The following is a 27,730-nucleotide window of genomic DNA, read 5'->3' on the forward strand; positions in this document are numbered from 1 at the left end:
GTTTTGTATTTAGGTGAAAAGGAACACAGTTTGTCCCAGACTTCAGCTACAATGAAAAAAGACACAAAGCTGGATTTATTCTCTTTATGCTGCAGCTGCCTCTTCTTCTCTCATTCAATCATGAAACTGATCAATGATCAGCTGATCGGCTTTTCTCTCTTGTTTGTCGCCCACTTCGCGCCAGAAAGAGGAAACCAGCGGATGTCGCGCTAAACAACAGCAGCACGTTTAAGCTTGATCAGCTGTTGTTAGAATTTATTTAATATCAATTTCTAGCATCAGTTGATGTTTGCTGGAGCTGTAAAAGCTGCTGGTCATGATATCGGTTTGGTTATCTGGCGAGAAGGAAACATGAAGATGAAACCAGGAGATGTCCTTACGGGATCAGAGCTGAACAGGTGATGGAGAAACAGGTTTAACTTTTAGGTGACATGAACGAGTTGAAGGGAAGTTATGAACTGTTTCTGAGAGACAAATAACACCAGGATCCTTTTTTAAGTAGCTGACAGCTGGTAACTGTGAACTGTGCAGGGGCGGGTCTAGCAAAGTTTTGCCAGGGGGTCAGGTAGAGCATTAACAGGGAAAGGGGGGCACAAAGAAATTACTTTTCTTTCTTATTCTCATTTAAAATGTCTAGCTTTTGTTAAATAATTATCTGAATCTTACAACCAAAGTTTTTATCTGATGTACAACATATAGAAATCATACATATACCAACAAGACAGTGTACATCATTGTCACAACAGCGTTTTTTGTTTTCATTCAAAGGCTTTATGGATTTTCCTATAATACCTGGTGGGCCGGTCTCTAGTCAAAATGCCCGGGCCCATTTTTTGTCCCAGTCCAGCCCTGCCTGTATGTCAGGGATGTTAAATGGCCCAGGGGTTGGAACAGGCTTCTCAAGGGTCTATACTGACCCACTAGATGGCTTAAACACTGTGGAAATTGCAGAAATTCTTTTTCTGTATTGTCCAGTTTTACAGCGTGTCTTAAAAAAACATATTATCCTTTCATACACCAAAGTAGGTATTGAATAAATGACACGAAATGATTTTCTTTCATTGTTTACATTTGTTTTGTATTGGAGCTACAGTTAAAACCCCCCCCCAAAAAAACAACCAACAATTGTATTTACAGTATAACGTGTGGGATGCCAGTGTTTTTTTCTGTAGCTTTAATCATTTACTCAGACAAACCTAAAGAACGTACATCATAAAGAAATTTGACAGCAAAGACTGAGACGCACTGAGGGAAAGTGGAATAATTAAGAGGCATCTTCTAGCATGTTATTAGGCCACAGCTTTAGCTGGATGTAGGACTACAATGTAAAATAAGTTTGACATTCCTGGCATGGAGGGGTGGCATGAATTTTAAATATGTTGATTCTGCTTGAATCACATTGTTATCATGTGTATGTGCAATCAGATAACTGTGGAAAAAGCAGTAACTTACAAACCACTAAAAACAATCCTTTTATTTTATTTCTACCTGTAGCACAGCCATTACCCCATCTCAACCATAATGACATAGCATATACACCTTTATATATTGCAACAGATCATACAATTTCCTTTAAAAGTAAAATGACATGTTAAGTATTGCCACTTGACAGACATTTAAAGTCTTTTCAACTTCAGGTAGTGTTAGGTAAAGCATGATTCAACATCTCAGTTTGCGTGATTTTACTAGCGAACAACAGGTTTCTATTTATTCTTTTACAATAGGGCTGGAGAAAGAAGAGATACACACAACTTTTGGACACAATTGTATAAAAAGTACACTTCATTGTTTTTCCTCTCTTTGGACAGAGAAAAAGTTTAAAGGTAAGATATTTATTAATAATAGGTAATAGCGTTTTAAAAATATAAATTACTGCATAAAGACATGTCTTCTTTGCAGTTTGACCTCTAGTTATTTATGGGTCCCATTAATTACTGGTTAGAATTAAATGGACAAAAATACTGCATATTTAACATAAAACCACCAGTTCTCATGAATTGGCAGAATCTGCTGCATAAAGTTTGCAGCAGTGATAAATATAATAAAATAAAAGTATTTACTAAAGAGAGTGCAAATATCGACTTGGACACACATTTTAAGTTAGTCCTTTGTGATCATTTATAATGGTACGGCAGCGGAAGATGTGATGGGTTTAGGTCACACACTATCTTATTGAGGCTAGAGATCTTCTCCTCCAGCAGGTAGTTCTTCTTCTCCGCGATTTTCTGACGTTGCTCAGTTATCTCCAGAGCCTTCAGCAGCTGGGCATTCTCCACATACAGATCTTTGATTAGTACGTCTGCTTTGCCGTTCTTGTGCAGCTAGAAAAGTCAAAGTAGATAATTGATTGTAATGGGTTACACTGAATGGCAAGGTTTTGAATAATTTCAAATTGTTCATTAAAACAAGGAGTTTAGTTATGGAGTTTCACAAGGTTTTGTACCATATGTCTGTGAAGGTTCTCAGTCATCCAGGTCATCGTAGTCAAACGAGCTTGCAAAGAAAAGCGTCTGGACTTCTTTAAGTTACTTGAAGATGTTTCACCTCTCATCCGAGAAGCTTCTTCAGTTCTAAGGTCAATTGGTGGGGAGTCCCAGATATAAACCTAGTGGGAGTATCCCTCCACAGAGGGACAAAAGGACCCCCTGATGATCCTCTAATCGCCTGAGCCAAGGTGTGAAACTGGGTGTGGGTCCCAATCAGCCAGAGTTTCGGGTGAGCTCATTGTGAAACCTTGATAAGGTGGGGCCAGGTTTCACAATGATTAGAAGATCATCGGGTGGTCCTTTTGTCCCTCTGTGGGGGGGTCACTCCCACCAGGTTTAAATCTGGGACTCCCCACCAATTGACCTTAGAACTGAAGAAGCTTCTTGGATGAGAGGTGAAACATCTTCAAGTAACTTAAAGAAGTCCAGACGCTTTTCTTTGCAAGCTCCTTTGACTACCAGGACCCATACTATTTCCCTTAGGATACATTTCAATTGCTATGAAGACTAAATGGAGTTGGAATTATCTAAGAAGACAGAAAACACAATATGGGTGTAGTTTAAATTAATGACATAACCTTTCTAATTCTAAATTCTAAGTTTCTTTCTCTCTCTTTTTAAAAATTTAATCTCTGTGGAATTGCAAAGCATCTCAGAGTGATGTGGAAAAACGAATTCATACATTCTTGGCTGGACTCCTGCAATCACTCATTATCAAGCTGCAGTAAATGTTCCTCTTCACATATAAAGTAACAATGAGACCCCATCAGGCCTCCTCTTCTGTGGAAAGAGCTCCAAATTGATGGAGGCAGATTCCCTTCTCTACATTTAAAATTGGATTTAAACCTTTAAGTTTTGATAAAGCTTATAGTTTGGGCTGTATCAGATGACATTGAACCATCCCATGTTGATACAGGCTTAGACTGCTGGAGAACCTCCCATTATGCACTGACCATGTTTCAGTAATGAATATTATTAACTTTTGTCCGTCTTCTCCCACAGGTTGTGTTGCATTGTCATAATTACCATGTGCCCCCCCTCTTTTTCATTTCACACTAGAAGTAATCGTGGCAGACGTTTGCCCCTGTAGTTTGACTCTACTGGAGGTTTTTTCTGTTAAAAGTGAATAATATTTCTCCATTGTCATGATTGCTAGCATTTCTGATATTGCAGGATATTACCTTACAATATAAAGCACAGTGCAAGAGAGCTACAGTTGTGGGCCGGTGCTATATACACAAAGTAAAAATAAAACCAAACTAAATTAATAAGACTCCTGAAAGGTTGTGTTTAACAATCCAAATTAGCCAATGTATAATAGATTTTCTTCAAAACAGCAGTCCAGCTTTGAACAGCAGCTTAAAAACAAATTAGTGGAAGCCAATGAACTGAAACTGAACTGACCTGGTCTTTGAGTTGAGCAACCTTCTCTTTGAGCAGCAGCTTGACATTATGCAGAGACAACTCAATTTCCTTCATTCGTTCCTCCATGCGCTTCATCTTCGACTCCCTTTCATCCTGGGGAGAAGACAGTCAAGGACATCGTCAAACTGCTGCTGATGCAAGACTACCATGTAAAATGAGATTTTTAGCTTCTGAAAAAAATGGAAATGTGAGCGTGAGATGAGTCAGACACCATACAGACAGCATTTCTTGTGAGCTAGTTGCTTTATTCTTTATTATTGGATTTCTGTTACATTTCTTAAGAGAGGATGATTCACTAGAAAAATAAATACAAGTATAAAATTATGACTTATATTCCAGATATAGCTAGAAAAAATATTAATTAATGCATAAATAAAACAAACTAATAAACATGAAAAAAAATAATAAAATAAAACAAATGTGCATGTGTAGGAAGAAGAACAAAAATGCACTAAATGATTAAAAAACAAAACAAAAACGCAGACATAATGACACACTGTACTAAAGACACACTACCAACCTCACAAAGATTTAATAAATACCAGCCAAACACTGAAATTAATTACCAAACATGTTTGATCAGTCCTTGCTTAAAAAACAAAAAACCAAAACCAAAACCAAAACATAAACATCAACAACAACAACAACAACAACAACAACAACAACAACAACAACAACAACAACAACAACACCAAAACAAAAAGATGTGATTCACTTTGGGTGCTCAGCAGCAACAAAAGACGCCCAGAACACAAGTGTACAGTAGAGGACTAAAAACTTGGTACCTTCACTGAAAAATCTCCATGAACCCTGACTGCACATCAGGTAGCATCACCTGGCAATAACACGTGTGAATGGTTTGATTGTTAGAAAAAGACTCAAAAGGCTGTCAGGCACTAACCTTGGCCCTTGATGACAAGATTTTTCCTCCGAGGATACATACATACCCTGTCATAAACCCTTTCAAGTTTTAAAAAGACAAGTGCATAACAGTCATTCCCAGAAAGTAAACCCTGCATTGAAAAGACTGATCAGGATGTATAATGAATCCACCAAAGGTCTGGTCCTACATCTTTCCAGTCTATATAAGCTCAATAGATTTTTATTCATTTATTCTTTTTAGAAAACAGTCTATCAACTGTCAATGCAAGTATTAGCGTGATCAAAATCCCATTGGGAAAACAAGCCAGGAGCCTTTTCTGTGTTTTCCTGCCACCTAGCAGCAATGAAATACAACTACAAGTTCATGCCATTTATCTCAGGCACCACGAATGTGGGGCTTCATGTGCCACATTCAGATTTTTACTCCGGAAACAGAGGGAGAGCAGAATGTAAGCAGTCTCTAAAGCGTAGAGCAGGAAATGACGCTGGCGTTACAATCCACCGATCCGCCGGCAGCTGTCTGCGTGTGCCGCCCGCTGCTCCGGCATCGCCCCCTGGAGAGAAAAGGCAGGTACACTTCACCAGGGCTCTACCCTCTAATCCTAAAGATGGGCTTTTTATGCCTGAGATGTGTGTAGACTATCGAATAAATTAAGATAGACGAACTAGGAATCCTAATATGAATGCAGATTTATTCATCTGCAGGATGTCAGCATTCCTCCTGTTCATACTGGCCAAGAAAACATCTCTTTAGTTTTGCGTTTTCAAATTTATAGTTCACCGTTTAAGCACTGCGAATTTGGAAAGTGGTATAAGCCAGCATGAACAGCAGGACTAATCATACATACAGGGATCTCAAACTTCAATCAGTAACTGATCCGCACTGATGACGTGCTGAACAAAGATGTGGGCAAACTAGGACTAAGTCAGCAATTACTAAAAAAAAGAAAAACTTAATCTGCAAGTAAACTAGAAATGGAGTTTTCTGCAGATATTGTGCATAATGTTTTTGTTTCAAACAAAGTCCACATGTTAATGGAAACCTGATGATGACAGATGAAGGTGGAAGATGCCACTTACACATATGATAACTATAAAAGGACAACTTGTATTTGTTGGGAAATGAAGACTTACGCAGAGTGTGGGAGAAAACATGAAAAAAGGAAAAAATAATAAAAAAATAAAAAAATCAGCCACCTCACCCAGATGATCACACCATGGCAACTACTTCAGCCTATTTCAACCAGCATTCAAGGTTGAAAATAAAAGACAATGAATTCAGAAACAAACAAAACAAAAAACAAAACACATAGGTGCCACAAGCTAAAACACCAGACCCCTAAAGGTAAACTCTACAGATATGAGAAAAGGAGATGAAGACAGATGGGTGCCAAAATGAATCTACGACAGGTATTAAAAAAAAATAAAATCTCAAAAACACAGCAAACACAGCTTTAATAAATAAAAGAAAAAGAAAGGAGCGGAAAACTCAGACGAGGAATGGAGGACACTCAGCTCAGGTACACTTTTTTTTTTTTTGCTATGATGTTGAAAATGTTAATGATGTCTAGTTTTTCCATTGACATTTACAGCCACAAGTACAATATGAAAATGCGGTACATTATTTAATATCTGAGCAAGTAACAGCAGTTAGGGAAATAAGGAGGAGGTAAACACAGGTGCTTCTAATCACATTAATGGAGGCCCTGTGAATACACAGAACAGAACCTACATTAATTAGAAAAACCTGCGTTTAACTACGATTTCATGGCAAACTGAAGCTGCTGTGACAAAGGTCTATGTATCAACTCCCATTACAACAAAAGAAAGGGAAAAAAGTGCAATGTGATCGAACAAACTAAGTGTGAGAAAAGAACGTCAATCTATAAATGTACCAATGCAGTACTTATTTAATATATCCAAGCTTACTTAAGCAGTAAACTATATTTGGTCGGGTTTGCCATTGTGGAAGTTCTGAATTGCACTGTACCTGCATGTTGTCTGGATCTTCACCACGGTGCTGTCCTCTGGGCATCCTGTGAGGTGATGGAGGCAGGAGTCCCATGAATTGTGCCTGAAAAGTCTGGAAATAGGAAAAAAATATTGTTTAAATTATTTTGCTTTCTTGTTAAACTGTTATATCCAAAGAAAGCTTTTAAAAAAAAAAAAAAAAGCTGGAGTACCTCGAGCAGCTGTGTTGTTAGTCGAGCCAGCTGAGCCTTGAGCGCCTCGTTTTCTTGCTGAAGGCTCTCCAGCTCAGTGCGTCTTTGTCCACCTTCACAGCCCTGAATGAAAAGCACATGTAGTGAGAATTTGAGGATTTTATATAATCGGAAAATTCTTTGGTTATAGTCAGCAGCATGCATGCACACCATGGTAAGCTCCCTTTGTGCTTCAAGCTCCTTTTTAAGAAAGAAGTTTTCCTGTTCCAAGGCCTTCATCAGAGAGGACGGACTCTGATGTTTGTGCTGCTTCAGGGAGAGTATGGTAGCATCAAGCTGACGGACCTGCAAACACAGAAAAGAAAACTCACATAACAGAGGAAAAAAAAAGAAGAAAAAAAAAAGAGGAAGAAGCAGCTTTTAAAAGCCTGCCATTTTTCTGTGGTGCTCAGCTCACTTTTTCTCTGGACTGGGTGAGGTCTCCTTTGATGCTGCACACTTCTGCTTGAAGTCTCTCGTTTTCTTGCCTCAGTAGCTGCTGCTCCTGCTCCATCAGCCGAGACATCTCATCTCTGTACAGCTTCTTGCTGTGATTCTGCAGACCGCTTGAGTGCAGGGCCATCTCCAAAATACGGTTCTGAGATTAACAAGGGCAAAAGGTCAGTCTGTTCTGCCCTCAGCTTGTCTTTTACCTCACTATAGAGAAACAAAAACCTCACTTTATCTACAGCATTCTGCAGCTGTTTGTGTAGCAATGCAACTTCATGTTTTAGAGAATCCCTCTCTTGTTGCGAGACACGAAGGTCCGACTTCAGACGAGTACTTTGATGGTTGACAGTCTGAAGAGTTTCTTCCATAGTCTTGACCTTGAGTGGAAAGAAGCATATTAGTGCTAATTAATGCACCAAGTTAGAGTCCTTTGTGTGCTTTGCTAGAAATCTCTATAAATTCTATTAAAATGCTGTGAAATAAGCCCACTATACCCCAACTATTGAAAAATTACCAAACGATTTGTCATCTATCTGGTGACCGAGCGAGATCCTTTAGGCTACAGCAGCCTTACCTTCTCTTGAGCTTTGGCTAGCTGGTTGCGCAGCCCTACAGTCTCCTTATCCACACTCTTCCGCTCCTCTACGAGGTGGCTGAGGTGACTCTCCATTGTGCCCGCCGCGATTGCCTGACAACCAAAAGACACCTACAGGTGTAAGGAAGCAATCTTTTGCATAACTTTAATGGTAAGGGCAGATAACACCCAAAGATCTCAGCAGATCACAGCTGGCTTAAGGCTAGAAATGACTTAGTTTGTATTTTTTCCTGCATCTTAATCATTGCAGGTATTCAGAGATGGGGATGAGCTTGGGTCATTTAATTCTAAGAAGGGGTGGTGTTAGGAAGTTCTTAATATTGTGTCTGTGTTATATTATGGTGGCGTTGGATGTGAAGTGTTTTGGTGCCCATAATCTAATGCTCACCTTCTCTCTGAGGTTAGAGAGCTTCTGTGACAGCTGGATATTCCTCTCCTCCAGCTGTGCAGTGTCCTCCAGAGCTTTGGTCAACTCTGCCTCCAGAGCAGACACACAAGCTGCCAGCTAACACAAAACAGCCACCAATTAACTACCCGCTACCACCGCCACCACACCGTGGCGACTATCAGCTGGTCATTAAACGCCGTTTACCTTGTTTTTCTCTTCAGCAGAAGCAGCTTCCCTCCTCTCATTTTCCTTTATCAATTCTGCCAGCTGCTGTCGTAGACTCTCCGTACCGGCAGTATTTTGGGCATTTTTCTCTGACAGCATCCCATTCGCATCCTCCAGCTGCTGACTCTGCAAACGCAGCTCTGCAATCTGTGGAGATTCATGTTTTTAAGTAAATATCTTGGTCCAAATAAATCGAATCCAGTGTGTAAGGACAAATTGGTTTCTTTTGTATATTTAAAACTTTTTTATATTTATTTTTGCACGACATTACCTGTTTTTGGAAATTCTGTGATGCTTTTTGAGCTGCTAGCTTCTCTTTCTTCAGGTGCTCCCATGTTTGTCTGTAATTAAGCGTGAGAAGAAAATGTGATTATGCATAAAACAAACTAACAAAAAAAACCCTACTGTGGTGGTTAGCCGCAAACTATATTTGGTGCTTCTTACGTCAACTCTTGCTGGACTTCCTTTAAGTCCTCTTCTTTCAATGCAGAGATCTTTTGCCTGAGGATGACGTTTTCTTCAGCAAGACGACTGGCTTCAGATCTGGAGACAAAAAGTCAGAAAAATAAATTCAGTGAAACTGCAGGAATCCATCACACACGATGCATGTTGAGTACATATGAGAATCACCAAACTGACTGCAGCACACCGATTATAAACAACTCTACAGTTTACACACAATAAACAACTTCTTGCTTCTCCGCTGATGACCTACGGGGACAAAAACTGTCAGGCTCTGCTACAGAGGGTTTAGAAGCTCAGTCGCAGCTAGAACTTCACAGCACTAAAGGATGGTGGTAACACCGGCCACAGAAGACAAAGGGATCCTAGTTTTCTCCATGTTACCTATGAGCCTGCGTCACTTCGTTTAATGTCTGTGACTTGTCTTGTAGCTCTGTGATGGTTCGGTGAAGTTGCGTGTTCTGCTTCTCCAACGCCTTACAGCAGTCTTCAAGATCAGTCACTGCATCAACATTCGCCTCCAGTTCCCTATCTAAATCCAGAAAAGCCTCCACTGAGGGGCTCTCCAGTCGTTCAGCATCTAGGCCAAAGGCTGAAAGAATCCCATCCTGCCTTTCTAATTCGCTGAACAGCTCAGACAGTTTAGTGTTTTCTTCTCTCATCCTGTTGATCTCATCCACAAGTGAAATTTGCTGCTCTTTGAAACTATGGAAAATATTGATCCTGCTCTCAAGGCTCCACACCCTTCTCTCAAGTTCACCATTTTGCTCCTTCAGTTTGGCATTTTCACACATGCAATCTTCATACCTAATCTGAAGATCTGTCATTTTCAAGGCCTTTATCTCCAGCTCTTTGACATGCTCCATTAACAGCAACATTCTAACTTTGAGGCTGTAGTTTTCCTCTAACACCTGGTGCCCAGCCTTGATCTTTTCATTGTTATGAGCCAGCAGGTTCTCTAGTATTTCAGTCTTCTGCTGAAGCAAAGAAATCTTCTCATGCAGGAGAATGTTCTCCTCTGTGGTCGTATTATAGAAAGCCTGTAGTTTCAGCAAAGGCTGCCGCTCACAATCAGAGTCTTGATCCACACATTCATGTCCACATTTAACGTTTCCCCCCTTTAGTTCTGCGAGTAAATGTTCACAGTCTGAATCCAGGGAGTTATTCAGTAAACAGTTAACCTCAGCATCCAGACACGGTTCACCAGGGTAACCCGTCTCCTCCAGCGCTGAGGACACAACCACAGTCTCATGATGCTGCTCATCTTCCTGGGAATAGCTTTCAAACCCCACTGCTGCTACATCTTGAGGATTGTTCTCTTTACATAATTCAAGAGTTGCTTTGTTCTCACCATCTTCAAAGGCCTCAAGTGATGAGACGGGCCCACATTTCATCTCTGGGAAAACTGCTTCATTTGGGTTTTCTGTGGATTCGGACTCGGGGTGATCAGAAGGTGCCAACTCACAGCCTGCGTGATAAAGTTCAGCTTGCTCAGGGAAATCAGTAACATAAATATCATCACCACATCCCTGAAACCCATCAGCATTTGCAGGACACAATTCATGAGTCTCTTTCATATCTTCTTGCACGATATTTTGTCGGAGTTCTTGGTTTTCACTAGCACCCATTAACTCTCCGTCTCCCCGAATGTCACTGGTAGCAGAGCCATCTTCATTGTTTGCGTCAAAAACATCCACGTTTTCAGTGGCTTCCTCTCCTGCATACAGAGTCCCCGTTAGAGTCTCTTCATCGCTATCTTGTTCATCCAGAATTTCAGGTGTTTCTTCACCAAATAAAGTAACGCATTCTCTGTTGTGTAGCATCTCCTCCATTAATGTGTTCATCCCCTTCAATTCCTTCATCTCTTTGTCTTCCACTTTTTCCACAGAAGATGAAAGCTGTTGGATTTCCATCCCCAGCTCTTTAACTCTTACTTTAAAATCTTCTGCCTTAATCTCAACTGCATCTTTTAACTTTTGCTCAAGAATCGACACACTTTCCTGTAGCTCACGCCTGTCAAGCTCAAAGTCCACTGCGGCCCGCTTAAGAAGCATCTCCAGCTCTTCGATCTTCATCTTTAAATCATCGCGCTCATTTAGAAGTTCAATCCTCTCTGCTGTCTGCCTTTCTGAAATACAAAGCATCTCATTGTACTTTGACTCAAGTTCTGAATTACTACTCAGAAGTTCTTCCCTCTCCTGTTTAAAATCATCGACTGTTTCATTCAACAGGAGCTCTGTCTGAACAAGAAGATCATGTTTGGTTTTCAGGCTTTCCTGAAGCCTGTTATGGAGATCATTCAGCTGCTTGCTGAGCTCTATTTCTTTGGTCTGGGCCTTGCTAATCAAGTCATCGAGCTCATGTTGCAGCTGCTTTTTCTCATTCATTAGTGCTTCCATTTGCTCTTCGTGAACACTTTCTAGCTCCCTTCTTTCTTTTGTCCACTCCTGATTTAATCTCTGTCTTTCCCCCTCCGCTGCCTCCTCCATCATTTTTCTTTGTTCCTCTGCTCTCTCGAGAGCCTTCTGCATCTCTGCTTCCCATTCGAGCTTCTGCTTGGCGTGGCTTTCAGAAAGAGCCTCCAGCTCTCTTTGGTAGTGCTGTTCAAGTTTCAAAACATCAGCCTGAAAACGCTGTGCAACAAATTCCTGATCACACGAGAAACGATCTTCCACTTCTTTGATTCTCAGGTTGAAACTGATCTCGATGTCCTTCCTGCACATGGTTATTCAAGGGCGGTTACAGAAGCAGTTTGGAAAGTATTACATTATAATTGCTGACAATCCTCAACACAGGAGGCTTTAAAAAAATAGCTTAGACACCTTATCTCTTAGCAGAATCATGTTCGATTGTTTGGTGTTACATTAGAGGATTAACACTACTTTCATGTGATGTTAGCTTGAGATTAAGGCTGAAGAATAAATTTTGATAAATTTAATTAGGTAAAATGTTGTTTCTTACCTCTCCTGGGCGATGTCATCTCGTAGTTTGTCTAACATGGCGCTGAGTGTGTCCCTTTCCTCTATATGCTTGACACTCAGCTCCTTCACGGCTTCTCGATGGCTCTCCTCTAGACGCGCCTTCTCCTCTGCCATCAAACTTTCCAGTCTTTTCTCCACCTTCTCCCTCTCCATCTCAAACTTCTCCCTCTCCTCATTTATCCTATCCTGGATCATCCCTTCATAATCCTCCTCCAGTTGGAGTCTCTCCCTCTCCCACTTCTCCTTCAGCTTTTTCTCCCTCTGCTCAAACTTCTCCTGTAGCTGCGACCTCTCGAGTATTTTTTCGAGCAGCGCCGCCTCGTGATGCTCCTGAAGCTGAGCTCGTTCCCTCTCCCACTGCTCCCTCAGACTGTTCTCCTTCTCTTCTTGCTCCTTGACGAGTCTCAGCATCTCTTCCTCCAGCAGCATCTGTAAAGACTCGCCGTTCTGCTGATCCAGCTGAGCCCTCTCTTTCTGCCACTCCTCTGTCAGCGTCTCCACCAATTCCTCACGCTCTTCCTCAAATTTCAATTTTACCTCCTCTAGTTTATCACTTAGTTTCTCCTCATGGCTTTCTAGTAACAATTTCTTCTTGCTTTCCCAATCATCTAATAATCTCTTCTCCAAATCAGCCTTTTCCTCCTGTAATTCCTTTCTCTCCTCTGCTAGTCTGGTTTCAAACAGCTCTGCATGCTCATCCTTTAGTTTCTTGAGCTCTGTGGCATGTTGAGTCCTCAGCTTCTCAATCTCAAGACTTTCATCGGTCTCTGTCTGTTGAACTCTTAGGGTCTTCAGCTGCTCTTCCAGGTCTGCAGTGCGAGTCTGGGCCTCCAGGAGCTGGTTTCTTAGTTTTACCAACTCCTCTTCTTGGAGGTTCTTAAGCTCTTCCCTTTCCTCTGTCTGTTTCTCCTCCAGTAAACTCCTCTCCAACTCTACCTCCTCCAGCTGGCTCTGCAGCTCCTGTGCATGGCTCTGAATGTTGACCATCTCATCTCTTAAAGCCTGAACCTCCTGCTGGTGGAGGTTCGCCAAGGAAGCTTTCTGGTCTTCATGGTTCAGCCTTTGTTTTTCCACCATGTTGTTAAATTCATTCATCTGTATGGATAAAAGATTTATATAAACCTTGTAGTTAATTTCTGAATAATAGTCACATATTCCCTTTCCCCATATTTTAGATTTAATAATCATTTTTATTTATTTATTAAAGCACTTGGGAGTGGAGATGCAGAGGACCCTGCAGAGGTCTCACCTCCTCGTTTCTTTCCAATTCTAAAACTTCTCATTTTCTTCAGCAGATTTACACATTAAAAACTGGTGGTGCTAGCAGACTAACCTTGATTTCCAGCTGGTTTCGCAATTCCTCGATTTCACGCAGGTGCTGCTCCTTCAGCTGCTCCAGCATCATCTCTGCTTCTAGGCTCATACTGAAAGGCTGAACCTCCTCTGAACCGAGACCTGTGAGAAGTCAAGTTAGAAGTGAGGGGTTGGTTGATATTTGACAAAGGTTAAAAAAACAAAGCAGGACAACACAAATAATAAAACACCAATAAATAACCTCTAAATAACCAGTGCAAACAGAGTGAGTCAGTCAGTTATCACTGCATTAATTTATCAGTGCATTTAAGTGTTCAGGACCCAGTTAGTCTTTAGAAGTAGATAGTCTCTGAAGCTATAGCTGTGTACTTTGGGTGATCTGTATCGCCTGCCTGAGGGCAACAGTCCAAACAAACTGTGAGCGTGGTGAAAGCAGTCCCTGATGTTTTGTGCTCTTTTAAAGTAGCGTGCAATGTCCTCCAAGGATGGCAGCTGGCAACCAGTGTTTTTTTTTATTCTTTGCTGTTTGTACCACTCCTTGCAGCACCCTTTTGACTGCTACAGAGCAGCCAGCATCCCACACCTATGTGTGTTTAGTTGCTGCTCAATGTTGTTTTTCCTAAGTAGTCTCTGATGTGCCTTTTTCCCCTGTTCCAGTACTGTTGTCTGACCAGGAAAGGTTCAATGATAGGGGGAAACCCAATTCAAATGACCTTACACACGCTACACACTTCCTACTAATGCAGAATGAGACTGAGTCAAGCCTTTTCCTGTAGTCCATTATTAGCTCTTTGGTTTAAGTAATGTTCAAAACCAGGTTGTTTACTGACAGTTGCTGTAACTCACCTCTGCATGCTGACTCATCGTCACCTGATATCAGGCCAACAGCAATTGTGTCACCAGTGAATTTAATAATACTGTTGCACGATAGGTCATGTATGCAGTTGGTCCTCTTTAATGATTTTGAGCACTATTTTACTGCAATGTTACACTATAGGCTTACCTGGGTCAGACTCCATTCCAGGGCTTTTACTCTCCAGCTCCTCAGAGAGAGGTTTCTGACAAGACTGATGAGTTCTGCCGAGGCTGTGGAACTCCCGCAGCTCTGACTGCAGCTCATCGATACGATCCTGTAATTCCTACGGAATAAGAGTACTTAACGTTAAACATCTGTGTCACATCAGCACATTTTACACGCTCCTGTGTGGAAAAAACAGTCTCTCGTAGTTACCCTGCACTGAGCTTCATAGCCGCTGCGTAGCTGTTTAATGCGCTCCTCTTGGAGGAGGAAGTCTGCACTGTTAGGGTCCAGATCACCAAACTAAAATAAGAAAAGATCATATACTAATTATCATGCTAGCACAGACAGATATTTAAAAACCAAAACAAATAACAATAACAAAAACAACAACAAAACAACAAACAAACATGAAACTCAAATTGCAAGCGAAAAAGGTGAAAGTCAATATTATGAAAATCCATTATATAGCATCTTAAAATGTGTCTGCACCTTATCTTTCATAATGTTGTCCAAACTTGTCTGGAGTTTAGTAATTTGGTTTTGAGCATCAACTAGTTTTTCATTGCAGTCCAGTAACTCCATCTCCAGACGTCTGTTCTCCTGAAAATGAACAACATCATGATTCTTATATTTTCAAATTATTTTTTGGGGATAAAGAACACAGTGTACATTAGAAACACTGACATATTCCATGCTTAACAAAATAAAAAAAAACAAATACACTTGCACACCATGAATTATTCGGTTACCTTCACCGAGATGGAGAGGTGGTCTCGGATGAAAGATTCATCCTCCCTGATCTTCTCGATCTCTGCTTCCAGCTCGTCACGCTGCAGGAAAGCCTGTTGCTGAATCTGCTCCATCTCCCTCATCAGCTCAGATTTTACTGCCGCTAGCTTCTCTTTGTGGTCCTGCTCAAGCTTCCTGCAGATGATCATCCACAGCAGAAAAACTCAACACTTAATATACATTACTTAACAAATTTATTGAATCACCTGTCATAAAAAAAGCAATAAAGTACAAATATTTTAGAAATCTGTCAAAAAAACAAAACAAACCTAAAACAAACCTAAAAAAATAAAAAAATAAAAAAATAAATATTGTAAGTCACTGAACTCTAACTGAATTCACATTTTTAAACTCAAATTTGAGCCGGCACACCAAACTTTGAGAGATCAGATATTAATCAAGCAGAACCATTAAAGAGGATTTTTCTGTTTAGGAAAGTAAGTAAATTTGGCATCTTAAACACAAAAATATTAAAGTGCGTTACCATTTTTGTAAAACACAATTTTAAAAGTCATGGATAAAAACAATAACAATACTTTACTTGTAAAAATGTCATTTCAATTAAAGAGCTTGTTTGGGAAATTAACCATTATAAATACAAAAAAATATTTTTTAATTATCTATACTGTTACGGTAATTTAGGGCAGCTGTGGCACATTGTGTTTTGGTCTAGTACACTGCAAGTAGATTTAATATTTGCTCTCAACTTTTCTTCACAAACACTTAGAGTAAACAAAATTTCTTAGTTAAAGTAAAGCAAGCTAAACAGGCTCAACTGCAGTTTATCAATGAATGAAATTCATTCAGATAACAGATGTAATAAATTAAAACCTGAGGAATGAGGTTTTAATTTAATAAAAGTTAAACATGACAAATGTGTTTCCAAACCTTCCGTTTAGTCAGTCACTGGACTTTATAAAATTTAATAAAAAGCATCTCAAAAGACGTGTGGTGCGACTGGAATGATAAATTACCTGAGATTGAGGTTATTCATGTGCTCAATTGCAGAGTGATGCTCATCCACCTCATTGGCAAGCTGCGTTTTCTGCTTCTCTGCTTTTTCCAGATCAGATCGGATTTTCTCTTTCTCTCTGAGCTCTCTGTCTACACGCTCTCTGAGATAAGAAAAACCAACAGGAACAATAATTGTGCACGAGTTACACGGCACGATAAACAAAAACAACAATCCTGCTGTTTTTAAAAAAAGATTTGATTTCAATTTCAACACTATCAGCTTTAAGTAGTTCACAATCCAGTTAATCATGGATCAACAGATGGTATTAAGATCTGTATGAGCTGTATTATGATGATGACTCATACTCACAGGAGATATCTGATCTCAGCTTTGAAGCTCGCCAGTGCCGCTTGGTGAATCCCATTCTTAGTAACGAGTAGCTCATTTTCAAGTGCCATGGTGAGATCACCAAGACTCAGTTTTCCATCTAGCTCAAAGTTCAAAGCCTGCAAAAAAGTTTTCCAATTAAAATCCCATTTTAAATACATTCCAATTATATTTTGAAGATGAATTCAAAGTCAACAATTTTGTGAAACACTGTTTGTTTCACCATAAATAAACTAAGAAGAGTAAGAAGTGTAACTTCAGTAATGTACCTGCAGGATATCAGTGCTGTTTTCTATTCCGTCTTCTATCCAGGCATCCAGGATGTACTCCACAGGAGTGTAACCGGTGCCATCATCAAGAGAGGAGAACAGACGCATGCCAATGGTGCTGGTTAAAGAAGAGGGCGTAGCTATCCTCCGCCCCCCCTCATCAAAAGGCTGTAGGTAGAAGAAAAACTTTTTTTTTTTTATACATCATAGCAGAGAAAATACAAAATACTACAGAGATTGAGCCTTTTCTGAATTTCAAAAAGCATCAAACACAACCCTGAAATTAGCCCCAAGTCTCCTAACCTGGTGAAGCTCAAACCACAAATAGCATACCTGAGTGGAGTGATGCCGTTTAAGCTGCCTGTAGGGTGTTGAGGCTGATGGCGTGGGGGGTTTGTTGTGGTTTGCAACCCTGGATACAAACTCCTGAACAGTCATCATTCCATCGGCAGACAGGCTTAGGAGCGCATCTCCATTCACCTGATATATATATTTAAAAAGAAAAAAAATGAAAACGCAAGATTTTTTTATTAATACCTTTATACTGCATTTTACTTGAGTAAAACCAAATAAAATGCAACCATCTTTATGTTATCAGAGAATGGTCGGAAAAAAGAAGACGTATCCAGTGTAGAAATACGCTGGGTAGAAAAGAACTTGTTGATGGCAGAGCTCAGAGGAGAATGGCCAGACCGCTTTAAACTCATAAGAAGGCAACATTACCTCAGTCATTACAACCAGGGTATGCAGAAGAGCATCTCTGAATAAAACACGTCAAACCTTGAAGCACATGACCACACCTGGTGCCCCTACTGTTAGCTAAGGTCAGGAAACTGAAGCTACTTTCAGATGGGCTCACAAAAATTAGACAGTAGAAGACTGGAAAAACATGGTTGGATGGTAGAATCAAAATTTGGCACAAGCAGCTGTAAAGCATGGATCCGTCCTGCCTCGTATGAACCTTTCAGGCTGGTGGTTGTGTAATGGGGGAGATTATCTTTGCACACACCAAGCCTCTTAGTACCAACTAATCATTATTTAAACACCACAGAGTATTGTTGCTGACCATGTCCATAACTTTTTGACCAGAGTTTACCATCTTCTGATGGCTGCTTCCAGCGGGATAACGAGCAATGTTACAAAGCTCAAATCCTCTCACACTGGTTTATTGAAAATGAGTTCACTGTACTCAAGTGGTCTCCAAACTCATTCAGTCTCAATCATATAGAGCATCTTTGTGCAGCTGACAAATTTTAAGCAACTGTGTGATGCCATCATGCCAACCTGAACCAAAATCTCTGAAGAATGCAGCACTTTGTTGAATCTTTGCCACGACATATATAAAGACCAAAGCGAATTCAAATCGGTGTAAGCAGTTAGTTTATATGTAGAAGTGCAGTAATTAGTTAATGAAAAGACAGAAAATTTGCTAACAACTTTAGATGATAAAGTAATAATCTCTAATAAATCATGAAATTTGTGTCTGTTGATCCTCTTCCTTTAAGATTTACTGCTGGGAACATGATTAAGTATTGTGCCAGAGGTTGCTTAGATGAGGGACTATCTAAATTCTGGGGATCTTTTCCGTGTTGCAAGGCCATCAAATCAGCAGACAATATCATGCCTTTTACTAGGAAAAAAACCCAAAACATTATCAAAGGCTCTTAAGTTATTTAGAAGTTTTGAAGGACCTTTTCATATCAGTAAAAATTAAAAAAGTAAAAGTCTGTGGAAGATTAAAAAAAAAAAAAAAAAGGTTTTTGTTTTGTTAACCATTATAAGTGCCCTCAGAAAAGGAGGGGAAAAAAACAACAACAAAGAATAAAGAAAAAAGACCAAGGCAGATATGGTTATTTTAAATCATGGGTAATTTCAAATCTTTGCATTTTTCCCTTTAACATACCTCCAGACCCAAATGCTCACAGAGAGCAAGCAGTTCACTGTGACCAGCACATCCGTCCCATTGTATTTCCATCTCCTCGCAGGCTTCACGCAGCCTCTCCTCTAAATGAGCTGATAGGGGAACAATGGATCCCCGAGGCGTGTTCGGCTCATCCGGGTTCCAGAGATGCATCTGACCTGCACACAAGACAAAAGTTAGATCATGCATCAAAAAAAACAAAAAACAAAAACAAAACCAAACAAAGCTATGTCCTGTATGAAGTAAAATGTCTAAAATTAATTTGAATATAACGTACCTTCTGCCTCATATTCCTCTGTGCTTGATTCGTGAGCATTCCAGCGCTGAAACAAAAACATATAAAAGATAAAATGAGCTATAATCAGTTAACCATTAAAATATCTACTGAGAACAATTGTCCCAACCCCCCTCTGATTTTCTCATGAGACAATCAGCTGAGAGTGTGTGTGTGTGTGTGTGTGTGTGTGTGTGTGTGTGTGTGTGTGTGTTTAAGCGTGGTTTTAAATCAGACAAGTTTGAGTCTGAATGCAGGGGGGGGCTGCAAAAAACACACATACACAGGACCTTTTGTAATAGCACGGGCCCTGACGGGGGAGGTCTGAAGGACTGATTTCGGCAATAGAAGAATAGAATAGCATAGAAATCAAGCAAATAAATCAAATAACCTCAACCATCTGCAATTTCGTGAAGGTATTTACTCAAAATTATTAAAATTATTGGGGGTTATTCCTGACAACTAGCCTCACAAAAAAGGTTTTAAATGATTTTCAATTCGAAAAAATAAAAAAAATAATTTCCTTGTGAAGAAATATTGAAGACCTTAATCGCTGATCTCCAACTCCGAACCCAGAATTCCCAACTATTGTTTGGGAAACCAGCAGTGAGGGAATGAAGAGCAGATGGGATTCTGCAAGTGGCGTTTTGATACATGAAGTGTGGGCATCCAGGAGGGAAGGGGTAGCGGAGCTCATTGTTTCCCTGACACAGGCCTACAATCTCCTCCCCAAGCAGCGGGCCTGCAGTCTCTGAGGCAGAGCCCCCTGACCCAGCCCCATCTGCTGGTCCCCAGGCTGGATACTTTCAGCATTGTTGCAGCAAGATTATTCAATGCCAAGATGTGCTTCAGTTTCAGCATCTCCAATAGTGTTTGCTTTTGCGCTGCTTGGCATCTCTGGGTGGAGTCAGAGACAATACACAGAATACTAACATCTCCATCCAAGCTTAAACTTACCACCATTGCACTGGTGAACACTTGGAGGAGTTTCTTTTACTGCAGCCCAGCTTTGCAAAGTTCTGCACAAGTAACTGAATATTAAAGGCATTATTTTCATAAAGATTTGTCAGAAGGTTCAATAAACACTCAGTCATGTGAATTTTCTGGCAATTATTTCATAGTTCAGGCTTTACAGGGTTAAACAACCTGCTAATTGACTATGTATCGTCGTTCGGAGCGGATTTAAAGTAAGCTACTAATAACTGAAAATCTCTGCTGTATGCTATTTGTGAGAAAGGACTGCGTGTGGAAACATGTCAGAAGTGAGTCTGATTAACCAAGAAACAGATCTAGAAGATCAGAGTAACCACACACCCACACCGTTCAATTGTTCACGGACATAAATGACCTGATAATAAAAACTGTGACAAGTCTCATGTCCCTTTCCTTTTCAGCATGTGCCAAAAACACAGGATGTACATTTTTAAAACCTCCTATTCTTAAACCTCTGCATAGCCGCCAGCACATAAATCGTCTGATGAAGTCTGACGTTACACAAACGCTGTGGTTAGGTGTTAATTACTCAAGGCTTATCAAACACTAATTATCCTCACAATGTTATTTACAGACAGTACTAATTTGTTATGCAACTAATAGGACCTTGTGAATCTTGCGTTGGAACGCTTATATTACACTACAGGATCTGCCCTGCATGCCGCTAAGCTGATTAGCTAAGAATAACGCCTGAATGCCGGCCCGTGGCTGCAGGGAATCACGCAAGGACAGGAAGCGATAAGGATGGCACTCGAGATGAAAAAACCGATCGGTCTCAGCCTTTTACCTCACGTTTCCTGGGAACAGCTGAGTCATAGTTGTCCTCCAAATCCTCCTCGTCGGCTGGTTTTACGTGTGTGGTTTCAGTCAAGTCTGAAATAGGCTCTATTAACTCTGGTGTGGAACGGCGGCCATAACGTTTACCGCTCTTCACAAACTTTGGTTTGATCTCAGGAGACTCTGAGGAAAAATAACAAGAAAGTGTCAAATAATATGCATAGAGTATTTATTCGCAGTTTAGCACAACAAAAACAGGAAAAAAAATGTGATGACTAGCATTTAGCAAAGCCTCCGGTATGTACTTCTCCAAATAACTTCTCTAAATCTTGTAACTTTAGGATCTTTTCAAAGCCACATCTGTTTCAGTAAAACAGCCATGAACTAAATGTCAACCTTTAGAGAAATTAACAGGAACCACATAGGTTCAATATACATCATGCTTCACTGACAGGCATAAATATTGACAATGTAGTATTTGCTTTGATGAGGTCCAATCTTTGTGTTGACATATAACAAGGAACTTACACAATGTAATGATGACAGATCTGTAAAGAAACTGAACTTACATCCAACCTCATCTGTCATCATCTACACAATAAGTAGCATGGTAATAACATAACAAGTCATTTCAAAGACTTGCTTTGGGTCCCGTGGCTGTGCATAGGGGCTTTTCCACTTGTGCACAACCATTAAGACTTTACCTGGTTTTGGCAGGACTTCCTGTTCTTCCTGAGGTGGCTCGATGGATGAAGACAAAACCAGAATAAGAGCATCCTTGAACTGTTCAAAGTCAACCTGCAAATGAATTAAAGAAATACGTCTTACAGAAAGTTCATGAAATTCCTTACAATGGGTGCTATTCTCTGTGGGTGAGGTGGAGTCTGGGTGTCTGTGTGGAGGAGGGTTTGAGCAGGGGCAGCAAGGTCACATTTTAAGAATCAACAGCTGCCAACCCTGAATATGGTGATTTTCTTTGTGCTGCGGAGGCTGACGGCTCCCGGGTTTAGATGGTGTTGGAGGGGAGGGGGATACTTGGGGCTTTTTGACTTTATTGTTGGATGCCGTGAGCAATCATTTAGGCGGCCCCTCTGCTAACATTTACCCCGTCCACTAACACCCACACCTGCCAGACAATAGCCACCCGTCTGTCTACACGCTTACATACAAACATACATCCATGCCAGCATGTGGAGTTAAGCTGTTTGGATACGTCTCATCTTTATTTATGGGTTGAACTATCAGAACCACTGTCCTTAATTTTTTTTTTAATACATTTCCAAACGGCCCCTCTCTCAAATAAAAGTGTGTGTGATCAGCACATAGTTTGACTTGACACCTGGGTTGGAGCTGACCAGGGGTTGGTATCTTAAGCAAACAATGAAATGGCAAATAAATATGAAAAATCCTGGCGTGCACAAGAAAAAGGGGCACAACTAATACCTGTTCTACCTCATGGCTGTAGCTCAGGAGGTGGAACCAAATATCACAATGTGTGTAAATGGTAGATAGAAAGCACTTACGTTTTACTAATCTCGTAAATCCATATTTTAGTCACAACAGAACATACTGAAATATTATTACTATTTAATGACAAATACTGGCTTTTAAATTTCAAAATCAGCTACATGTCTCTGAAAAAAAAAAGTTGCCAAAGGCTGACAAAGGAAGCGTTATGAAAAATAAATAGCTGGAGAAACTAATTAGGTTATTTGGTAACAGGTCACATAACATAACATATAAAAACAAGCCCATCTTAGAGGGAGAAGCAGAGTTTCTCAGAAGTAAAGCTGGGCAGAGGTTTACCAATACACAAAAAAAACCTGCATCTACAAAATTGTTATAATATTGTTCCCAAATCCAAAATTGGAAAAACTTTGAATATCTCATAATCTACAGCATGTAGTATCATCAAAAAACTCAAAAGACTCAGAGAATATGAAAAATAACTGTGTGCACATGGAACAGGCCAAAAATCATTACACAGCATGAAATTGGGATTGTAGCATATATTCAACACTAGTAATAGAAATGAATATTGCTGCATAAATAACAGCTTTTTAAAAAGGGGGTGCGTGTCTCATTTCCAACCAGGTAATGTATAATTTCAGACTTCACATTAGCAGTATGACGATTGTTTATGATGAAACGGCTGCTTAGCAGCAGTGGAATAAACTCACCCTGGCAGTGAGGCGGTCCTGGCTCTGGAGCAGAGTCTGGAGAAGAGCTGGAGCGGTATCATTAAGGTGCAGCGACTGACAGAGGTCGGAGAGCTCCTCTGGGCACAGAGAGCCACAGCCGCTAGTGTCAAAGCTGTTAAAAACTTCTTTCAGCCGCTCCTCGTACTGGTCCTGCTCATGCCCGTCATCCATCCCACAGGACAGCACCCTGCCCTAAAGAAAGAGTGAAAGAGATGTCATACTTTCCATTACAACTATTGGGCCTCTCGAGGATGATATGCCAGACAATAGCAGACAAGATGAAGGCAAGACATTAAAGTACCTTGACAGGGTTTACATATTCAGTCACAGTGCTAACAGATACTCACAAACAGGATGGCTTCATCAATCTCAGCAGCATCTGTTCTTACCAACAACTTCATCTGAGAGCACTGCCCTGCAACTGAGCTTTCAACGCACTGCTCCAGCCTCATTTGCAGTGGAGGCTTTAGGTAATCCAATTACAATGATTAGACAAACGGATAAACTGATAGACACGAAGATATCCAACAACAACCATGACTTTCTTTTAATTCATTAAATAAATAAAAATGAATCTTAATTTATTTCACTTTGATCACCAAATAATTTGTTTTTTAAATATCTGTAAGTATTTAGATTATATGCTATTGAAACTGCTAATCAAGTAAACAATGAATACACAGTGGCACCAAGCCAAGTGGACAGAGCAGCCAGGGACTAATTGAGAAAGTTAGACCAGAGCAGTGTGCCAGCACTTCCAGACTGGCAGATTCAGTTACACATGGACCACGTTTTTGTGTCAATTGGGTTGCATCATTTCTCTAATTGAAAAACAACAGAAGCAAATGGACAGAGAGCAGCGCCTCAAAACACAAGTCTGGAGTTCAAGTCAGCTGTAAGCCACGTTTCCCTGAAGTAATGATAGCAATGCAGACAATCAACCTTGGCGAATTAACTACAAGGCTAATATTTTAATGTGGGATTGAAGTAAGAGAAGAAGCTGACATTGGTCCAAAGCAAAAAGACAGAGTCTTACTAACTTAAGCAATGACATAACTTCCAGACACAACAGCTGAGATCAGCCACATGAAGCTTACCAAAGGTGATGCTTAAATTGGGCTGAGCAGAGTTAGAATACATGTTTCTATTTTTATTTACATAAACTCTAATAAGATTTGTCTGTTTGTTACATTTTTTTAATTTGTACTGTCCACTTTTTTCTTGAATTTCAAAAATATGATATTTTTCCACCCTCCTTAGGTGTCTTTATATATTTTGATCACCTAACTTCAGTTTGCCCTAACATAATATATATATTTGTGCATAAGACAAATTCAACATAAAGAACATACCAGTATGTCTAATGAGTTGAAACTCCCCACTCAGGGCTCATCTATACAATAGATATGCTGCCTGACCCTTTGCTCTTCCAGCTGCTCTCAGTGAAATCATCAAGTGCTCGGCCAGGTGTCCCCCCACACTCCAGACCCGGGGTGCCCATTCACTGCACACAATAGGCTGTCCACAAAGGCCAAGTCACTATTCTACATCTGCACATTTGTGCAGCTTATGGCACGCAGGAAAATAATGGTTCAGCAGTATGGCAGCTTACAGAAAACTAATGTTTGGTAAACTTGCAGAGCAACAGGGCGACAAACAGAAAGCAAAAGCAAGCATTGGGCAACTGCTTAGGACCGCTGTATTTTACATGCGTGACTCCTGAACAGATTACTAAACAAAAATCTCTTTGCACATCTTGCTGGCATTGTTGAACTTATTCAGGTTTCTGCAAACAAACTTCTGAGCCAATTATCCAAGCAGCCCTTTACCTCAAGCTTGGCCACAGAGGCTCAAGGTGGCTGTGGGTTGACAGCTGCTGTAGCTTAGGAGTAAAACCAGTTCATATTAGGAGGGGGGAAAAAATAGGTTAATCCTAGAACCATCCCAGCATTCACTGGTCATAGTGTCAGTAAAAGATTTTAGCCAGTAAAGACAAAACTTAAAAACCTGATGATTGAACTAGAGATGAAGCAACTACATTTTAATCTGTTTTCTCTGAGGACTTGATATTCTCTCTCTATACAAACCTGTCCAAAGAAACTACATAAAGATAATTCCCATGTTCCCATTTTCTGTAGATCTATGTGAGAAAGTTTAGAAAAAGAACAACTTTGAAAGCCTGCAAACAACCCATCTCAGTCACATTTAAACAACTCTGGGTGAAATGTGAGGGCAATTGTTGGTGATACAAACTGCAAAACTGCATTTTATTTCCATTAGCGCGCTTACTTAACGCCATTTAAATCAAAATGGAAAAAAGTTAGCAGTCAGCTGCTGCTCGTGTATGTTTTGCTTCACTGACTTTTCCCTGTCTTCATCCAAGTAAAGATTTAAAGTCACTTGTGAGAATAAAATAACTGTAATGCAGTTTAGCTAGCTTCACTAGTCATAAGGAAAGTGATGGGCTATGCTAACCGCGCTAGTTCATTTGGGAACGTGAGGGAACACTTTTTTAGGATGAAAGAAGCTAAGTACCCAGAGCTGGAGAAGAGAAAGAAAGAAACAAAGAAATGTCTGAGAAAAAATAAACTCACCAAAGTGTCGAAACTTTGCGGACAGCTGGCTCCTTCCTCGAGTCAAATTTGCTGATTAAACACACCTCTAAAAAACTTTAAACTACAACATTTCTCCCGCTACAGCGCAGGTAAACCTTCTGCTCCAGCAAGTTTGACGAGCAGCTAATTTGTCGATAGCAGCATTTTGTTCCCTAACATTACCGAGAAAGTAGCTGTCAGGGATTTGCTGCTGGCTGCTTTGTGTCCGCGGCTGTATCATCCTCCTCCGGCTTGTAGCGGGTTTTGAAAAGCGGTTGTAAGAGGAAGGGGCGGTGACCGACCAAGAAGCTGCAACGCAGTCCTGCCAGCCCCCAGTGGACCAAACTAAAACGTCCGAAATCACTACAGTCTTTTAAACTGATAGCTGTGTCTTGTTTTGAATAATGTGTGTTGCAATGCTATCTTTTAGGCAATATTCAAGCACAGAGGCTTTTCAAAACTGGATGCAACCATCTTTGGATCAAACAACCTCTATTAGATTAAAGTTGCACAAGACATTATACTGGCTTTGTTGAATCTGCACACTCAGCAATACAAATCTAAATGGCCTGCATTTGTATATCGCTTTTCTTTCCTTAAGGACCCCAAAGCGCTTTACACTACATTCAGTCATTCACTCACACACACACAGGCGATAGCAGCCACAGCTGCCCTGGGGCGCACTGACAGAGGCGAGGCTGCCGGACACAGGCCCTCTGACTACCACCAGTAGGCAAACATGGGGTTAGTATCTTGCCAGGCAGCCAGGAGGCAGTCTGGGATCGAACCACCGACCTTCTGTTTAGTGGCTGACCTGCTCTGCCACCTGAGCTACACCCCAAATATTATCTGCCCTTTACTTAAAATACCTCAGAGTGTTTGGCCTGTTTATATTTAACTTCCAAGGAGTGAGACTTTGCTCTCTGAAGGGATTTGTGTTTCTTCCTTCATTGGCTACTTTTTCACTTATTTTTGTCCAGTCCTTGTACCTGAACATTTTCAGATGAGTGTATTTTGTTTTTTATTATGCCTCTTAACACTTACCTATGAATTATTCAAACACACAAAGGGCATCTAGCTCAAGAAATGAACCAGTTGTAGGGGAGACCGGGGATAGTTGTAACATGCTTCAGTTGTAACACTTCCAATTTCTCCAATCAGGGCTAAGTTTCAAATGATGTGACTCATCCTGTGCATGCCCAATTCAGTTCTGCTATCACATGTGAAAAATCAGCACATTTTGTCAAACACAGACAATTTAACACCAAAAAAAGTCATTTGTATGCCAAAAAGTAAGTTTTTCTACTTTATTTCAATTTCTAATAGCATTATCTGCTTTGCAGTTAAACTCATCAAACTTGAATTATGTTATTTGTATGTCTATGGGGATATATTCTGTGTAAGTCTTTAGTGCTAATGTTTTAGCCGTTGGCTGTAATGTTAGCTAGTTCATGGCTATAGGAGTCTGGGTCAGTTGTAACAATAATGCAGATGTTACAACTTACCACACTATTACTTTAACTTATATTAAACAAGTTGGGGAAACGACATCAGCAGAGAGAGGTTCACTGGTCGCATTTGTATATGCGGTTAATGCCATTGGCAACACAATTCCTCCACTGTTTGTGTTCCCACACATACATTATGCAGACCTCTGTGTCAGAGATGGACCAGTAGGAAGTACTGGTAGTGGAAATAAATCAGGATGGATGCAAGAAACAGATTTCCTCATCTTTCTGAAGCACTTTGCAAACCACACCAAGGTAAGCCATGATAAAAAGTAATGGAATTGCGATGCTGGTGAACAACTACATTTTTTCAGCTTCATTGTTATGTTCAAAATTGGTGCAAGAGTTGTAGGTTATAATGCCCACTGGACCAATGAGGCCAAACGCAAGGAAGACCAGCCAAAATTAATGAAATATTCAGTTGCAGAAAATTCCATAATTTGTCTTTTTTGGGGGGGTTGGAATATGTTCAAAAGCTAGATTTCTGCATTCTGTCACACACACACACACACACACACACACACACACACACAAACACACACACACACACACACACACACACACACACACACACACACACACACACACAGCTACATAAATGGCTCTAAGTGCATTCATGTGTTGAATAAACA

The 27,730-nt window shown here is 40.4% G+C and overlaps 1 protein-coding gene across 5 annotated transcripts; it reads right to left on the reverse strand.

The window, feature by feature from the left end:
* Window positions 1–1,459: 1,459 nt before the first annotated feature.
* Window positions 1,460–25,863, reverse strand: nin (ninein (GSK3B interacting protein)). 5 transcript variants are annotated; one of them, XM_026151476.2, is made up of 29 exons: window positions 25,591–25,863; window positions 22,976–23,188; window positions 21,500–21,593; window positions 20,806–20,978; window positions 19,029–19,074; window positions 18,734–18,909; window positions 17,164–17,310; window positions 16,831–16,998; window positions 16,544–16,680; window positions 16,194–16,334; window positions 15,180–15,354; window positions 14,920–15,030; window positions 14,641–14,730; window positions 14,413–14,548; window positions 13,429–13,550; window positions 12,076–13,190; window positions 9,499–11,829; window positions 9,097–9,195; window positions 8,924–8,993; window positions 8,632–8,799; window positions 8,428–8,544; window positions 8,019–8,132; window positions 7,675–7,821; window positions 7,413–7,592; window positions 7,166–7,300; window positions 6,977–7,078; window positions 6,784–6,876; window positions 3,891–4,004; window positions 1,460–2,321 (listed from the first exon to the last, which is right to left on the reverse strand). In XM_026151476.2, exons 2-29 carry the CDS (start codon window positions 23,165–23,167, stop codon window positions 2,115–2,117), a joined length of 6,900 nt encoding a protein of 2,299 aa, XP_026007261.2. In that variant the 5' UTR covers window positions 23,168–23,188; window positions 25,591–25,863; the 3' UTR covers window positions 1,460–2,114. The 5 variants fall into 5 exon arrangements, with proteins under 5 accessions (XP_026007261.2, XP_026007260.2, XP_026007265.2 ...); XM_026151475.2 differs by lacking the exon at window positions 25,591–25,863 and adding an exon at window positions 23,344–23,463; XM_026151480.2 differs by lacking the exons at window positions 9,499–11,829; window positions 25,591–25,863 and adding an exon at window positions 23,344–23,463.
* Window positions 25,864–27,730: the final 1,867 nt, after the last annotated feature.

Source organism: Astatotilapia calliptera, chromosome 19 (assembly GCF_964374335.1).
Source record: "Astatotilapia calliptera chromosome 19, fAstCal68.1, whole genome shotgun sequence".
NCBI lineage: Eukaryota > Metazoa > Chordata > Actinopteri > Cichliformes > Cichlidae > Astatotilapia > Astatotilapia calliptera.